Here is an 18,176-nt window from a genome sequence, read left to right on the forward strand (position 1 = left end):
TAGTAGAAAATATTTAAAGTAAGACCAGACAACATTGGCTGACTTTGTGAAAGGGGGCCTGTATTTGGACAGGTTTGATTTATTAGTTTTGTTATTTTATTTTATTTTATTTTATTTGAGACAGGCTCTTACACCGTTGCCCAGGCTAGTGTGCCGTGGCATGACCATAGCTCACTGTATACTTGAACTCCTGGGTTCAGGCGATCCTCCTTCCTCAGCCTCCCGAGTAGCTAGGACTAGAGGCTTGCCTCACCAGCTGGACTAAAATTTTTTTATTTTTAATTTCTGCAGAGATGGGGACTTGCTATACTGCCCAGGCTGGACGTGAACTCTTTGCCTCAAAGGAGCCTCCCATCTCAGCCTCTCAAAATACTGGGATTACAGGTGTGAGCCACCGTTCCCGGCCTGTATTTGGACAGTTGTTGCAGCACCGGGCTTAGCCTATATTTGGACAGTTTCTGCAGCAAAGATGGGATAATCATATCTTCCCTACAGAGTTCCTGTGAGAATTATAGGTGAAAGCCCTTTTAAATGATCAAGGGTGAGCTCTGTGTGTGTGTGTGTGTGTGTGTGTGTGTGTGTGTATCATGACCTAGTTGCTACTAAGGCCTTTGTGCGTATCTGTGTGCTTCTGCAGCATGTACTCCTGGTTTTTGTTCCTCTTTTCTCTTACCTTCTTGATTAGGTTTGTTCTCTTATTAAATGATATAATATGTGCAAAATGCCTGACATAGCACCTAGAATCGGGGTGTGTGTGTTAACAGGAGTAATTGCCAGCGCTGTCCCTTCTTTCCCCCCATATCTCCATCTCTTCCCACTGGCTATCTACGGTCTGTGGGTGAACCAAGGGACATTCCTCCTTTGCCATGAACTTTCAGAGGACTGATGACTCCTGAGCCTGACTTACAGTCTTTTAATTCTGGGCGAGTCACAACTTGGGGGCCTAATTGTGAAACTGATAAAGCTTAGGCTTTGAAATCACCAGCTGAATCAGCATAATCTCCACCGCTCATTTTGCAAAATCCTACAAGGTGTGGCATTAACTAAGATATTTCTAATCAATGCAGCTGCCTTTCCTTTAGAAAGCATTGACTCAGACATCAAATCTGTGATATTTATTTAGTTCTCGGAAGACTGGCTTTTTAAACATGACCTTTGAATATTTACTTATGAAGGAGTTCAGAAAATGCCGCCCCAAAATATGCTGCTTTGGCAGGCTGGTTACTTCAAACTGAGGGTGCTTGGGGAAGAGCAATTGTAAGAAGGAGCTTTCTCTGAACTTCTTTTATCTGCCTAAAGACAGATCCTTCAGCCTGTAATCCCAGCACTTTGGGAGGCCAAGGCAGGTGGATCACCCTGAGATCAGGAGTTCGAGACCAGCCTGGCCAACATGGTGAAACCCTGTCTCTACTAAAAAACAACAACAAAACAAACAAACAAACAAAAACAAAAATTAGCTGGGTGTGGTGGCGGGCATCCGTAATCCCAGCTACTCGAGAGGCTGAGGCAGGAGAATCACTTGAATTCAGGAGGCAGAGGTTGCAGTGAGCCGAGATCAAGCCATTGCACTCCAGACTGGGCCACAGGAGTGAAATTCTGTTCCGCCCCCCACCCAAAAAAAAAAAAAAAAAAGACAGATCCTCTAATAGGAGTTCTTCTGTCAGGAATGGGAAAATCTGGGATCACAGCAGGCCCAGACAGATTATCACCTATGCTTCTGCTGGAAAACAACTCCTTATTACCTGATCAGCTTTTTAAAATTTGCACGAGACAACCTTTATTCTTTATACACTTCCTCCCCCCACCCTCCCATAATTTGTGTCACCTGCCCGCCCCCCAAACTCTAAGATCCTGTTCTTTTCTGTAACTCAGGATGCTATACAGGCTTCAATCATCTGACCCTTTGAGCCTCATAATTTTGTGAAACTCCCATGTGAACGCTGGTAATTAAAATGGGTTTTCTTTGTCCTGTTAATCTGCCTTATGGCAGTTTAATTCATAGACCAGCCAAAGCACTTAGAAGGGTGGAGGGAAGCTATTTTTTGCTCCCTACACCCAGCAGACAGATACCCAGGGATGTGGGCAACCGTGAGAGGTAGAGATGGGCTTTGAGGGCAAGGGGTGTGGGTGCGGGTGGGGAAGGGCATTAGGCTTCACTTCACAAGGGACTCCAGAATCTGCCCCTAACCCACCCGACAAGTGCAATGCATTTTCGCGCCCGAGTTTCCTATCTGTTAACCGGGTATGATCATTCTTGCTCCATCACAGGGCAGCTCACGTATGTGTACATGGCACCCCTACCCACCACAATGGAAATGATATCGTTAGCTCTGACCTTGCATCCCAGCTCTTGAAGCCCAAACTCGGCTTTTCTGTGGCCGGATTGCTGGGTGAACAGCGCTTCGCGGAGGGGACCCCCTGCTGCCATCCTGCCGGGGGCCAGTGCCCGGGGCTTGGGGGAGGAGCAGCCGGGCAGGTTCGCGGGCACCGAGGGCGGCCCAGCTGCGAGCCCTGCAGCTTTCGCCCGCTGGAGCAAGAGCCGGCTGTAGGCGGCTCCTTCCTGTGCAAACTTTTCTGTCCTCTTCCTCCCCCCGCCCTCCGCACCGGCTCCTCGGCGCCCGGCGTCCACCTCCCCGCCCTTCTCGCTGCCTCCGGGTCGCTGCGCGGGGGCAGAGCCGGGCAGCAGCGGGCAGCGCAGCCCTCGGCGCCGGCCCCACCCGGTGCTCCGGCCCCGCCGCCGGGAGCCGATGGCCGAGGCGGGCTGGCGCCCCGCGGGGTCCCCGGTCGATCCGGCCGGGCAGGCGGCGGCGGTGGTCCCGGTTCCCGAGCCCGAGGCGCCCGCCCCGCCGGCGGCGCCTGCCCTGCGCTGGCTGCCCGGGGACCCGAGCCCCCGCGGCCGCTCACAGAGCGACCTCTCGTCGTCCTCGAGCAGGGGCCGCCCGCTCCGGGTCCACATCTCCGGCTCAGGTAAGAGCTGCTCGGGGCGCTGGCCGGGGAGGGCCGGCCGCAGGCAGGTGGCCGCGAGGGTGACGCGGCCAACCCGGGGTGCTCGCGGGCACTGGCCTGGTAGGCTGGCGGCGGGGTGGGGGTGGGGGACAGGGGAGGGCGGAGGCTGAACTCCCCACACCGCTGCCTCCTCGGCCGCCGGGGCTCGACGACCCTAGGCGGAAGATGCTAAAAGCAGGCGACGGCTTGGTGCGCCTTGCGGGGCGGGTGTGCAGCCTGGATTGGGGTAGGGAGCGCTCCCTCTCGGCTGCACGGCGCCAGGCAGCACCGCAGCTTGGCTTCCTAGGCTTTTGCATCGGAAAGAGGAACATTCTCGGTCTTCGGCGCGACTTTGGTCCCTCGGAAGGGTGCGGTTCCGTCACTTTGTGGGCTGGGGCCAGGGCAGGTCTTGGGAGACTTCCCAACTAACTGCTTATGGTTCTGAAATAAAGACGCCTTTTTGGGGGTTGCTGGTAAGACGACCCAGGATATGAGTTTTTCCTCCTTGCAAAAACCCGTGAGGTTGATGGGGGAGAGCAGGGGAGAGTTTGGCGGGCTGTTTGTGCCTCTCATCCTTTAACATGTTTTGAAAAAGCCTCGGCCAGGCGTGGTGGCTCACGCCTGTAATTCCAGCGCTTTGGGAGGCCCAAGGCCGGCCGATCACTTGAGGTCAAAAGTTCGAGACCAGCCTGGCCAACATGGTGAAACTTCGTCCCTACTAAAAATACAAAAAATTAGCCGCCGAGGCGGCGCATGCCTGTAGTCCTAGCTACTCAGGAGGCTGAGGCAGGAGAATCGCTTGAACCTGGGAGGCAGAGGTTGCACCACTGCACTCCAGCCTGAATGAAAAAGTGAGACTCCGTCTTACACACACACACCCACCCACACACACACACACACAAAAGCCTCAAGCTAGCCCCTCTGCGGTAGCACCGGCCCATGTGTCCTCAGAGGCTGCCCTGTGCCCCGTGCACCGGGACCAACGAAATCAGGAACTCAGCTGAGGCCGATGCTGCCGGCCGAGTTGTGTGACGTTGGGCAAATCACTTAACCTTGTCTCTCCTATCTCAGTATTCAGAGTGGGAATCATAGCATGGTACTACCATATCGGGAGGTTATGTGGATTAAGTAATCATTTTAAACTGCTTTTGAGCAAAGCATTAGCCTAACTGCAGGACTGTTTTTAAAAAGTCCACCAGATGTGTCAAGTTTCCACCAGTTGTCTGATGTGCAATCTATGTAGGATGCATGGGAGCCGGGAAATTAGAAATGAAGCTAGCTAGCATCAAAACTACCCATAGCAGCAAAAGCCCTGCTGGGGCATGAATGTGCACAGTACCCACTACCACTGCCCTGGTTTTCAGGCTCTGTGCTCTGGGGTCAGGGCTTCTTTGGGCTCTAACTCAACCTCACCTAAAGCTGAGCTTCCTGTTCAAAAAAGCACATTTCCATGCCTCTAACTCCACTTCAACTGGCTAACTCTCTCACCATAGCCTTCTGTCTTCTTATTCTTGTCATATTGTTTTTGCCACCCAACATGTGTACTTGAAAAACCTCAAAAGCATTGCCATTGTGACTTTGTAGATCGCATTAGATGAAACAAGTCAGAACTGTTAAAAGTAGTGGGATTTGTGTAAGATTCTTCCTCTGAATTTGTATTGTGAAAAGCATTGAGTCTGAATGTTTTTAACCACCTGCTCTTGGTGTGTTGACCAAACTGAACTCGAGCCATGGATTATTTTGATCGATTTCTACGAAGATTAACTGTTCAGAGACTCTAAAGAAACCACTGAGAATTCACCTAGTTGGTGATTGTAGACAAAGTGTAGCTTGCATCGCCATTTTTCATTTTCATAGATGGAAATTATTGCCTGTATGCCGAAAAAGGACAGCAAAGACATTTAAAATGTGAGTGTGCAAAGTGTACATCATGTGAACCATGGGCTCCAATTTATAAAATTATTTTACTTCCAAGGACTCTTTGTCTTTTCTGTGTCCTCTTAACGGATGCTAGGAGGTGAAACCTTTCAGCTCAGTTGTCCCCTGTGCCGCAGGATGCTGGCACACATGTAGAAGAGTGAACATCTTTCATGTACCTGATTTCATTATCAGAACTGAGCCTCAGATCCCTTTAAGAGCAGACTAAATGTGACCAGGAGCTCCCTGCTGTTAGAGTCAGAGAGAAAAAGAATGAGCAGGTCCTTCACTGACACACAGAGTATTTCTCCAGAATGCCCCACAGCCTCTGCAGCCTCTGTAAGCCATGCAGGATGGATCCGAGAATCAGCAAGATGACCATGCTGGAATCTCTGAATTATCTCAGAGGCACAATAAGAGGGTTACACGCCTTGTAAAAAACATTCCTTGGCCTAACACTATAGTAGCCCAATTTCCAGTCCTTCCCCAGAAGCTCTGGGCACACACAGAGTCAGCACCTAGAGCAAGGTCGTATGTGGCTTTGCCAAAACAGCCCCTGGACCAGCATCTGTGGCCTCATCTCAGAATCTCAGGCCCCACCCAAGACCTGCTTAATCTGAATCTGCATTTTAATAAGATCCCCAGGTTTTTCTTAGACCCCTTACAGTTTGAGAAGTGCTACTCTCCCACACTGGTTTTCAAATTTGCCTACACGTAGGAATTGCTTGGGGAGTTAACAACAAAACAACCTGTGGCTGGGTCGCACACCTAGGGATTCTGATTTAATTGGCATCAGGTGCATCCTGGCCATTAGCTGAAGCTAATGAGTAGCAAAGTTTGAGAACTGCTGTCCTGTGCCATATATGTCACCCTGGCTTACTGCCGTATGTCTTGTGATACCATGATACAAGTGTAAGTTTAAACAATTTGTTTTAGTACCTTCTCACATCCTATTGCTACATCCTCTCTTCTACTACTGCGGTCTCCCAAGTAGCCTTCCTCACTCCTATTTTTGATTCCAGCTAGTTGTCAAATGTTCTTCCTAAGGGATAATTTCTAATCATGAGTTAACTCCCTGCTGTGAGTCCTTAGAAGAGTGTTGAGGGGAAAAGGAAATCACCTTTTGCAGTGACAGTGGCCTGAAATGGAGAAGCGGAAGGGGAAGGGGAAGAAAGAGTGCTTGCCAAGAGTTGTCAGAGAACAGCCTCCCTCCAGAACGACAGACCATCCTTGCTACCTGCAATGATTACCCCAGCCTCCCCCACAGCTCCACCTCCATCCTTCCAGGAAAGAATAATAAAAACTGGGAACTCAGCCTCTAAAATCTTGCCCACTGCTGCAAACAGTCAGTCTAATACTAAATATACATTTTTAAAGACCTGTTCTGTGCTAGCACTGTGTTGACAGATACTGTGAGGGTGCCCCAAGAGAATTGGCTTCCCCTGACTATGCTAGATTATTACTAGATTTTTGTCAAGAAAAGCGTCTCAGACTTCAAGGGATTTTATTTAACTTGTGGCTTAAGGAATTTTTTACATAAGAATGCATGTGCAATATCAGAAAAAAAAAAAAAAAAAAACCCAAGCCAGTTTTATATTTCAAAATCTATACAAAAAAGTTAAGAAAATAAAATATTTTCAAATAAGTAATTTTTAAAGATCGAATTGAAATAACAGTGGAATTTATGAATAAACTCTTTTATTGAGTTTATAAAAACGTGGATTCATTTTGCCATATGGTTTTTGAACTCATACTTCTGGAATTCAACAAAAGTTCTGAATTTATTTTTCTTTTATTTGAGATGGAGTCTTGCTGTGTTGTCCAAGCTGGAGTATAATGGCTGTTCACCAGCACAACCATAGTGCACTGCAGCCTCAAACCCTGAGGCTCAAGGGATCCTGCTGCCTCAGCCTCCTGAGTAGCTGGTGTTATAGGCGCATGCCGCTGCTCCCAGCCTTGGATTTTTAAAATCCAGTATTTCTTTGTAAATAAAGTGATGTTTAACTCAATTTTTAAAGTAAAATCTTGAAACAAGGTTCTCATAGTATATGGTCAGGTATTCTCAAGTTTTAGACAAATCCTGTTCGGTATTAAGGAGCTTTGATAACTTTTTAGTGGTTTCTGATGTGCTGTTCTGATAAGCACAGTGTTTAGTAAGTAAAGAACCTGAAGACACACAGCCAGGGGCATAGACCATGTAAAGATTCAGCAAGTATCAGCTGTTGGCCTACTGGGTGCCAGGTGCTGTTCTGGACCTGTGTGGGCTATAGGGAGGACCAAAAGGTGTTTTTATTTTCATGTGATGACGCTTAGTCTTGCACATTGCACATTGGGCTGCTTAGATCAGAGAACCATTCAAGCCACCTCCAAAAAAAGCAGCATAGGTGTATGGACCACTTCATTAGCTTAGTGTGCAAGTACAATCTCATCTTTTTATTACTCTGATTCATCTCTTCGGTATCCCTATGCCCTGGTATATATAGGCATAGGGGTAACAGCAAATCCAGGATCTTTTTCTCGAATCTTTAATCCCTGGTGTGTTCAGTGCTGAGTGGAAGTGAGAAATCTTGCATACCTCAATGTACTATCACTTCATACCCACTGCTTCCTGGCCACTTCCACGAGATACTGCTGTCCAAGACCAGTTCTGCTGTTGGGTCACCTGTGCTGCTGGGGGAAGCTTGTGCTTGCTCATCCCTTGCTGGTGCTTCTACTATGTTTCTTACTGACCTCCAAGGTTGTAACTCTTTGAGTTGATGCTTTGTGCTCCGAAAGGGTGGCTGGGTCCCAAAAGGCTCCTGAGCCCCAGCCACGAGCTGAGCTGGAGGTGCCCTAGGCCAGGAACAATGAACACCTGCTCACTTTACATTTGTGTAACTCGGAGTGGGTTTTTTCCAAACAAAGACCATCGGGCTCTAAGTTTACTTTCTGTCTCTCCCTGGTCAGGGAATAGCAAGGCCACCCTGCCCAGGCCAGCTCGGGCAGTACAAGAGGGTGCTGGATGGAGCAGGTGCTGGTGGGCTCAGGTCCAGCCTGTGCTTTGCCCGGGTCAGGCTGTGCACCTGGTGTGGACATGTGTGCCTTCCTTCTCCCCCAGGGAGAGCACTCTTTTCTTTGCACAAAAGCCTTGGGCTTCTTATCTACCCAGGAGCCTGACCACCAGTTAGGCTTCATTCTAGAAGGGGCTCCTCCCATCTGATTCTCACCAAGTTATCATAGCAGCTGATGACAGTCCTGTACCAGAGCGTGGCACATTTGAAAAATTGGCTTCACCTGTTAAGTCAGGAGGCCCTTGTTAGGTCAGATTGCACCTGACCTGGGGCTGACACCGGAGAGTTGTCAGGAATTGAGGCAACCAATTCCTCTTTCTCTAGCCCTTTCCTAGGCTGGCATGGTCTCAGCAGGCTTGAGCTTCTGTTTGTCTCTCTGTTGACCAGCTTTCTTATTCTCTAATCAAAACAGATTATCTCTCCTTCATAGGTGTTTCCTCATCCATCTACTTAAAATGGCACATCAGGGGTCCTACCTACCTGACAACAATCTTCTTTTGTTTCCTTTTAGCTCTTACCTTGTGTTTACCTGGGGAAAATTTCTTCATATTTTGTAGTTCAAATTCTCTAGAAAAGACCTATTGTGTGAGCCACCTTTATACAGCAAGACAGAGATCATATGCCCTAGAGGTGACTCTGGATTGGTTGCCTTTGATCAGATACCCATTGGAGCCAAAACCAGTTGTGGAGCATGAAGTCACAGTGCCAACATGGCCATGTAGAAGGGACTGAGCCTGGCCAGTTTCCATTCGTCCATTCATTCAATTAGTCTTTATTGATTACTGCTATGTGCCAGGTACTGTTCCAGGCACTGGGCATACAAAGGTGAGCAGATGTGATTCTGTGATTCTGGAGTTAGACTGAAAGCAGAGAGGACACTCAGAAAGGGTGTGGCAGGCCAGATACAGCAGTGTCTCTGGTGAGCTAAGCTATAGGCCATGCATCATGCTCAGTAAATAACATGATGATGATGATGACTGTTCTTGTTTTCAGAGGATGCATGAAGAGCTAATTTACTTAAACTAGTTAAGCTCTAGTTTGTGTCAGTACATCAGTGGCAGCTCTGAGACAGATATTAAAGCTGTGGATTTATTCTGGCCCCTACCTACTGCTGAAGATGCTATAGGCAAGGGCATATCTTGATTTTTCATTTCTTCATTCAATCAACAAATGGCTAATGAGCTAACACAAAGGTTGCAAAGACATCCCTCATGAACTCACAGTTTAGTGGGGAAAGACAGGCCAATAAGCCAAAGATCACAGTGCAATAAAGTATAAGCTATGATTAGTGCCCTGTCCTGGGCCTGGGGGAGAACCTAGGAGGGTCGGCTATAGGGAATGGCTTTGGGGAGAAAAGGTCTCTGGGAAGAGGTGAAACCTGGGCTATCTCTATGCAAAAGGAGGAACTGAAAGATGGAGTTAGGTTGGGGAGGAAGATTGTTTGGGGATGGGAAACAGTACATGCAAAGGCCTGAAACAACCTGGCGTAATCAGAAAACACTCAGCAGTTGCTTTTGGCTCTGAGCAGGATTCTTTTGGGAGAGAAGGGAGAGTAGAGAGCTGGGCAGAGACTGAGTATGGGAGGTTGCTGTGTTTGCCTTTTTCCTGGAGACACAATTTAGGCAATGTTTATGAGGCATTTGCAAGTTTGATATGGATATATTCTGAGTATATTCTGACATGAACACTGAAAGACAGAGACAATGGTAGAAAGAGCACAGACAACTGAGATTGGGACTGTCAGGGCTCAGAAAACAATACCCCAAAGTGTGGTGCTTTGATGTGCTGAGTATTTCTAACTGAAGGACGTTGGAAGGGCCTCAGAAGTAAAGCCTCTCTCTGACCTTCTCTTGCCCTTCTCTTGACCTCCTATCTTCTGTTCCTCTTTCTCCCAAAACACAGGCCACAGAGACTAGAATTCCTCTTCCCTGAGGTGGGTTGTAGAAACTAGGAATGTTACTCTAACCTTGCCCTGCCTTTTTATGTAGGAACTAGCCATAAAGAAATTCTTTGACCTGCCTTGTGTGATAGTAGGTCATAAGACCTTCATTCCAGGAGGGAGGGAGGGAGGGGGAGGGAAGGGAGGGAGGGAGGGGGAAGGAAGGAAGGAAGGCAGGCAGGCTCCCGTATCAAATAAAACTTTGATTCAAGAAGTTTGTTAGGCTTTCCTCTTGTTAACCTGTGTTGTGTTATAGGAGTGTTGCCATGACCCTTATGATGGATGAGAAAAGGTGTCACACCTTTCTCCCCCATACACAGAATCTGGTTATTATCTGTGTAATCTTAGTCAGGACAGATTGACACCTGTCACCTCCCTATGCTAGATTTAAGTCACCTCACTGTGCTAGGTTTCCTTATATCTGACCTGGAAATAATTAGTAACAGTAACACATAACTCATAGGATTATTGTGAGGCTGAAATGTGTGAAAAGTGCTTTTGAACTTTAAAGTACTGTGTAAGTGGTGGCACCTTTGCATGCTTCCATTATAAGACTTACTGTGCTACATTCAAATGATGCGTGGATTTGTCTCCTTCCCCACACCATAAAATCATTGAAGATGGAAAGCATATTTTATTTATTTTTGCATTCTCAGTACCTACTACAGAGCCTGGTACACACTAGGTGCTCAGTAGATACTTGTGGAATTAATGCATGTATTACCTTAAAAATAGTTCTTTTGACATTAAGTATCTATAAATCAAAAACTAGCCTAAAGTGATTTTTTTTAAATGTATAAATAGAAGATCGGGTAAAAATGGGGATTTCCAAATGTTTTAAAATTTAAAAATAATGAGAGATTTTTGTTTTTTCTTTTTCTTTGAGACAGGTCTTACTCTGTCACCCAGGCTGGAATGCAGTGGTGCCATCTCAGCTCACTACAACCTCTGCCTCCCAGGTTCAAGCGATTCTCCCACCTCAGTCTCCTGAGTAGCTGGGACTACAGGCATGTGCCATCATGCCTGGCTAACTGTTGTATTTTTTGGTAGAGATGGGGTTTCACCATGTTGGCCAGGATGGTCTCGAACTCCTGACCTCAAGTGAGCCGCCCTCCTAAGCCTCCCAAAGTGCTGGGATTACAGGCATAAGCCACTGTTCCTGGCCTGTTTTTGTTTTTTATACAGCTACCCATGAGATCATTAGAACTTCCTTGGGGTTAGTGTGTAAACCTCACTTGGCAACACCTATGGAAGTGAAGAGTGAAAAGGAAGTCATAAGTGTCAGTTCAGCCTGAGGCTAGTAGTGATGGAACCCCAGCCACGGGGACTCTGCAGCCTCCTGGGAATGCTGGTGCTGGGTATTGGATGCAAGAGTGTAGGCAAACGAAGGCAGAAGGAAGTGCACTCATGCTAGCCCAGTCCTACTTTATTTCCCCACATGATCACACTCTATAGCAACCCTGTGAGAGAACAGTGTATCAGCTCCTTTTTTCAGGTAAGGACCCTGGTTTCAGAAGAGTGGAGTAACCCACCCACGTCCCTCAGGCAGCAGGGAAGGAATAGAACAAAGACTCAAATCTTCATGGCTTCAAAACGCATGCTCTTTTCTTACCCTACACCACCCTAGTACATATCTATCACCCCTCATAGAAACAACTCATGCTTATCTCCACCAACAGAGGGAAAATTGCATTTTGTTTTACTCTGAATTGTGAAAGAGATCATCAGAATAAATATCACTTTCTATCAAACAGTCTTTTTAAGGCCCCAGTGAATGGTCTGCCTACTTTAAGGCGCATTCAACACCACATTTCTAGCATAAAGAACAAATTTGACTTATTCGTGATGGAGTGTTCTGCTGTGTTTTCAGGCTAGCACATTTCGGTGATCATTACTTAGGTGGATTCTTTTAATGTAAAACAACTCGGTTTTGGAATCATGTGTTTAATTCATGCCCAAGAGCCATATCTTGTCTCAAGGTACAAGTGTAGTTTCGGTTACAGTGAAACTCAGGAAAAAACATTGAAGCAGCTTTAGTGTTTTTAAAATATCATGCTGAGTGACTCATTATCTTTGATCACACTTGCTGAAATTTGCACAGAGAAGTAGGTTGCAGCAGCTTGCCTTAGAAAGATTTCTGAGCTCTAACTTACTTTGTGACCTATTGGCTAAAATTTGACATTTATATGCCTTACTTTGCAGTTTCTTGATACCTCTGTGAAGTCTTGAGAAAGAGTAGCTGTTGCTTATCCCTTGTAACAGGAAGAAACTTGTGACTTTAAAAAAAAAAAAAAACATGTTATCTCTCTCTAGAACTTTGGACTGTGGCTAAGGCAAGAATGTCGGAGGTACAATGCTTTGATTTTGGGTCCATAACTCACATACTGTAAGCGTGTGACATAATAATTGATGGTTATTAGTCAGGTCATCAATGTTGATTTATGATCTTTTTTGTTTTATTTTGTATATTTTTTTGTATATTTTCACCTACCTGAATGTTTGGCATATCTTCTTTGGAGGTATAATTTCTATTAAATAATCTTCAAGTAGCCTAAATATCAAGAACAAACATATTAAACCCCTTTTCTCCAAACTACTGGGCATTATAAATCTCTGATTTCTGCTCCAGAGGTTTGGACAACAAGACAGAAAGATGTGATAGTGATAAAGAATGTGATTTAGCCTGGGCGCAATGGCTCACACATGTAATCCCAACACTTTGGGAGGTGGAGGCAGAAGGATTGCTTGAGTCCAGGAGCTTCAGACAAGTCTGGGCAACATAGTGAGACCCCATCTCTACAAAGAAAATAAAAAATAAAAAATTAGCCAGGTGAACTGGTGTGCACCTGTGGTCCTTGCTACTCAGGAGGCTGAAGTGGAAAGATTGCTTGAGTCTGGGAGTTCGATGCTGCAGTGAGCTGTGACTGCGGCACTGCACTCCAGCCTGGGTAACAAAGTGTGATCCCATCTAAAAAAAAAAAAAAAAGAATGTGGCTTATGGTTAGTAAGTGTAATAGAATTTATGTCTTCAAATGAGTGTTATCTTTTAGAGTTGTCATATTGGAAGAGTATATACTTATTCCCATTATAATCTTACTAGGCAAAACTGTTCAACAAAAGTTTTGTGACTAAAATATGTGACCCATGTTTTTATCCTCTTGCCCTGACTATACCTCAATTGGAGCTCTTTCTAAAAATCATGTCTACATTTGAGTGACATAGATGTACTGTCACTGAGGAAGATTTGAAAAAGCATTCCATAAATGGCAGTAACAGTCACCACATTGTAGGAATACATTTATTGTCTCCCAGCATGATTATTTTGTGGGAATAACAATCATTTGGACAGCTAAGTCATTCACATTACTTTATAGTAACACTGCGTACCTCCAAAATATATAACCACACAAGGTAATACATGCTAACCAAGCAGATCGGTGGAACTGTTAACACAGTGACTGTGATATCTAGAAAGTAAAGGAGCTTTGAAACAGACACTGTGACATTTGTAGAAGGGACTCAATCAGATATGAATGAGAGGATTACTAAGTAATAGCAAGGGTTTGAACAAAACAAACTAATTTCCATAGTTAGCAATAGAGACTCCTTTCTTTGAATGAAGGAAAAGAGGTTTGTTTGTCTGTTTGTTAACAGGAGCAGCCATTAACCAGGAAGGAGAGTGTGGCTTCATGATACCTTGCAGCCAGGAACTGGTACATTGATACATTGGTTGTGATCAAGGAGGGCACTCTCTTTTTGTTTCCAGGGATTGATCTAACTCTCTCTTGCCTGCTCTATCTATCTATCTATCTATCTATCCATCTATCCATTCATCATCCATCATCTATTAATCTATCTATCTTCATCATCATCATCATCATCATCATCATGTATATCATCTATCTATCTTATTTTGGCCTACTATAACAAACTGTCATAGACTGGTTGGCTTATAAATAAGAGAAATTTATTTGTCTTATTATGTCTCACAGTTCTGGAGGCTGGAAGTTCAAGATCAAGACACTGGCAGATTCAGTGTTTGGCAAGGGCCTGCTTCCTGGTTCATAGATGGCCATCTTCTTGCTGTGTCCCCACATGGCAGAGGGAGGAAGAAAGCTTTTTGTGAGCTCCTATAATGACACTAATTTCATTCATGAAGGTTCCACCCTCAATACCTCATCTAATCCTTATTACCTCCCAAAGACTCCACCTCATAATACCATCATGTTAGGGGATAGGGTTCTAATGTTTGGATTTTGAAGGGATACAAGCATTCAGTTCATAACACTACCTAACTAATCTGTCTTTCCACCCATTCAACCATCCATCCTTCTGCCTTTCCCTCCCTCCCAGATTTCTCTGATGCTTTGAGCATATATTCTCCTCAGATTTCCCCAATTTACATGTCTTCTGTTAAAGCTAGCAGAGAGGGCTGCCCTTGGATCCCAATTCCACACACCAGCCTGGTAGCCATTCCTGACACCAGCTATATCCATTCTGTTGGACAGAGACCACTGGGATGTATTCTTGCAGGTGTGGAGAGCACAGTTCCTCGATGAGAGATGGGGGACTGGGAAAACACAACAAAAGCATTCATTACCTCCTTGTACCTGGGGCCTGGGGAGGTAAGGAATTCCAGGGCTTCTGGGAAGCATACATGTCACAGAGAAAAGCCTAATGTCTTTTAGGTAAGAAGGAAGGGAAAGAGTAGAGTAAGAAGACTATGTGAAATAAGGAAGCTTTTTTTTTTAAATAACACAGTGGATGTTTCATTGCACCATAGGTGTTTTAGAGTTGTGGGGAACCAAGCAAGAATGAGGCATGTTCCTAGGGAACAACAAGGTAAGAATAGGAAGGATGATGGAAATTGGCTGTGGTGAGGTGGGGGCACCTGTGGCTTGAGGAGTATAAAGAGCACAGGAAAGAAGGCTTGGCCATGAAGACAGGCATTCTCTCCCCCCGACCCAGGCTGACATGGTGCCTGATCTCCTCCCCAGCAAACATGCCAGTCTGTAGGGTGCACATTTCCACAGAGCTGTCTGGGCCCCTTTGGTTTCCATTCAAGGCAACCCTCAGTGGTCATTTAACCAGATCTCCTCATTCCTTCAGGAAGATTAATAGTGGGCCTCACATGGCAGATCAGGCCTAGGTCTCTTCCCAAATGGAACAATATGGTAGCGAGGCCAGTTCAAACCCTTGCTTTCTGGGGATTACATCCCCAAGGGTGACCCTGGATTCAGAGGCCTGCTCGGGGTGCAGGATGGCATTCCTTTGGCCTAATCTGATCAAACATTTCTCAGCAAGGGTTTAGAGTTTGCATGAGGTCACATGTGATTATCCAGATCTGGATTTATTGTTTTTTTATGGGGGTGACTGCTCCTTAAGCGGCTGACACATTCTCAGAAGGCCGGCCACAGGCAATGGCAAGATGAGAATGTTTGCTCAAGCCCAGGAACATGCTGGGGGGCACTCAGCACCTGCTAAGCGGCTATGGAAGGAGAAAGGTGTTTTGAAATTTCTGGTGCCAAAAAACCTGCTTTATACATTAAAATCTGTAGGCAAATGTCCCTGTTCCACTTCCCCTTCCTGAGCTGCCTGGCTGCCACTCCTCCCTTCTTCTGCACATGCCTACTTTAACAGTTGCTCATTGAGCCTTCTTCTTCTAAGGCTTCCCTTGATGTTCATGTTTGCAGGCCCTCACCTGTGTTAAAGTCATGCCTAGGAGTGGGGGTGGGGTGTCTCGGTATGATTCAGCGGGTCCCCGGCCTCGACAAGCAAGCTCTTGATCCTAGGTTGTGGTTTTCAGCCATGATAACCTTGCTGCACTGTTAATAGACAATAGGCAACAAAGGCACACCACAAAGGATGAAAACTGAGAGTCCCGGTCACCCACACCAGAAAGCACCAAGGCTACCATTTTTTGCTAGGTGGGAGTTGGAGTGATGTCTCAATGCATCAGTGGACTACTCAAATCAAACGTAATGGCCTGCTGACCAGAGCTCCCACTCTGAGTTCACATATGAATTAGATGACAGAGCCATATTATCTAATGTAGCATTTCTCATATCTAGTGTAGACTTTCTCATACACGTTCTAACGTAGCAATCACCTGGGGATCTTGTTGAAATGCAGTAGGTTTTGAGTGGGAATTGAGCTTGTGCACTCTCTAACAGGCTTCTAAGTTATGCTGATGCTGCTGGTCTTCGGACCACACTTTAAGGGAAGCAAGTCTGTATGGAGAGCTTTTAACGGGCTTGTCAACTATTTTAAGGACTGATTCCTTATAGCACTAATGTACCTCAACATCCCATCCATGGAAACTTCCATGCTACTTAAAAGTCTACTCTTGCTTTCCTGTTTGGCAAACCTTACTATATATTATTTATATAGTAAATAATGGGTGGAGGGTGTCATGCTTTTTCATGAAGTTTTTTTTTTTTTTTTTTTTTTGAGACGCCATTCTCCTGCCTCACCCTCTCCGAGTAGCTGGGACTACAGGAGCCCGCCACCACGCCCGGCCAATTTTTTTGTATTTTTAGTAGAGACGGGGTTTCACCGTGGTCTCGATCTCCTGACCTCGTGATCCGCCCGCCTAGGCCTCCCAAAGTGCTGGGATTACAAGCGTGAGCCACCGCGCCCGGCCTCATGAAGTTTTTTGATGAAGTATCTAAACTAATCCATGCTTTGAAGGATTTAGAGAGAGAGCATGGCTTTAGAACTTTTACCTACACACAATATTTTGCTTCAAGAGTGTCCGTATGAACTGGCTTCTGGGACTTTCTCTGAAAAACCTCTAGTGTCCAGTGTCCAGAGGACTGTACAATTAAGAGGCAAGAATAAGTTTAAAAAAACAAAAACAAAAACAAACAAAATACAAAGATTAGGGGCGAGTGCGGTGGCTCACGCCTGTAATCCTAGCACTTTAGGAGGCCTAGGAGGGCAGATCATTTGAGCCCAGGAGTTCGAGATCAGCCTGGGCAACATGGTGAAACCCCATCTCTAGAAAAAATACAAAAATTAGCTGAGTGTGGTGGCATGTGTCCGTAGTCCCAGCTACTTGGGGAACTGAGGCAGGAGGATCACTTGAGCCTGGGAGGTTAAGACTACATGAACCATGATCGCACCACTGCACTCCAGCCTGGGCGACAAAGTGAAACCCTGTCTCCAACAAACAAACAAAAACACAACAACAAAATAACACCAAAGACTAAAACATTTTATTCACAGAAAACTCAAATCCATTCTTTCAGGTGACATTACCCAAAACATGAAAAGACAAGAGTAGAAGATGGATATACAGCAGTCCCCCCTTACCTGTGGGGGATTCATTCCAAGACCCCAGTGGATGCCCGAAACCTGCAGATAGTACCTGCTGAACGCTATGTATACACTATATTTTTTTCTATTCATACATACCTATGATAGAGTTTAATTTTAAAATTAGGTACAGTAAGGACAACAATAACTAATAATTGTAATGTAAAAAGTATGTGAATGTGTTCTCTCACTCTCAAAATACCTTACTTCACTGTGGAAAGTAAAACCTCAGATAAGTGTGGATTACTGTGGACTTTTGAAAAGTTTTACAATTGTGAAGCATTTTTAATTCTTAATTTCTCAGTGTCTCTTGTGCCTTTTGTAGACTAGAAAAAGGTAAGGCTGAACAAGATGAGCTGGGTTTCTCGACACCCAGACCAGGGCTGTGATGATAGGAACAGGAAGGAATGGAGACCTTGGGAACTATTGCCTCCATGGATTGAACATAGGGACCTCCTTCTAGGGATACTAAAGATGCTGAGATACACCTTAGTATCAGAGTGTCAGTTGTGGCAATGATAATTATCAAGATGTTGGAAAATAGGGTTGAGGCTGCAATAAGAAGATATGTTAATTTTGTTATCTGTGGTTGATATTATAATACCCATTGAAAATGCCCTGTAGAAGAGAGAAATATAATAATGGGGGAGGCTAAGCTCTAAATGGAGAACTTTGACTTGCTGGTTGGATTAATAATGTGACCATTTATTATTGCCTTGGGTATCACCGGAATTTTCCTACATGGCTTTGTTCACATGAAAAGTTAAAGTTTACTGCATAGTGCTTGCTTAATAATTTGTTCAGCAAGCACTATGCAATAAACTTTAACTTTTCACATGAGTATAGACTGTCTCCCTCTCTTCGAGTTCACTTTGAGTAGTAGACTTTTGTAATCTCAATGGTGCCTCATCCATAGTAGTTGTTTATAAGGCGTTTGTTGGAAAGCGACTGATTATATTTGGGAGTAT

At 45.4% G+C, this 18,176-nt stretch overlaps 1 protein-coding gene across 2 annotated transcripts in view; it reads left to right on the forward strand.

Moving 5' to 3' along the window:
- Positions 1–2,689: 2,689 nt before the first annotated feature.
- PHACTR2 (phosphatase and actin regulator 2) overlaps positions 2,690–18,176 on the forward strand; it is a 289,977-nt gene continuing 274,490 nt past the window's right edge. For both annotated transcript variants that reach the window (XM_030809782.1, XM_030809786.1), the window contains exon 1: positions 2,690–2,967. In XM_030809782.1, coding sequence (XP_030665642.1) covers positions 2,748–2,967 — 220 coding nt within the window. In that variant the 5' untranslated portion in view covers positions 2,690–2,747. The remainder of the gene's footprint in view (positions 2,968–18,176) is intronic.

This window comes from Nomascus leucogenys, chromosome 3 (genome assembly GCF_006542625.1).
Source record: "Nomascus leucogenys isolate Asia chromosome 3, Asia_NLE_v1, whole genome shotgun sequence".
In the NCBI taxonomy this organism is placed as follows: domain Eukaryota; kingdom Metazoa; phylum Chordata; class Mammalia; order Primates; family Hylobatidae; genus Nomascus; species Nomascus leucogenys.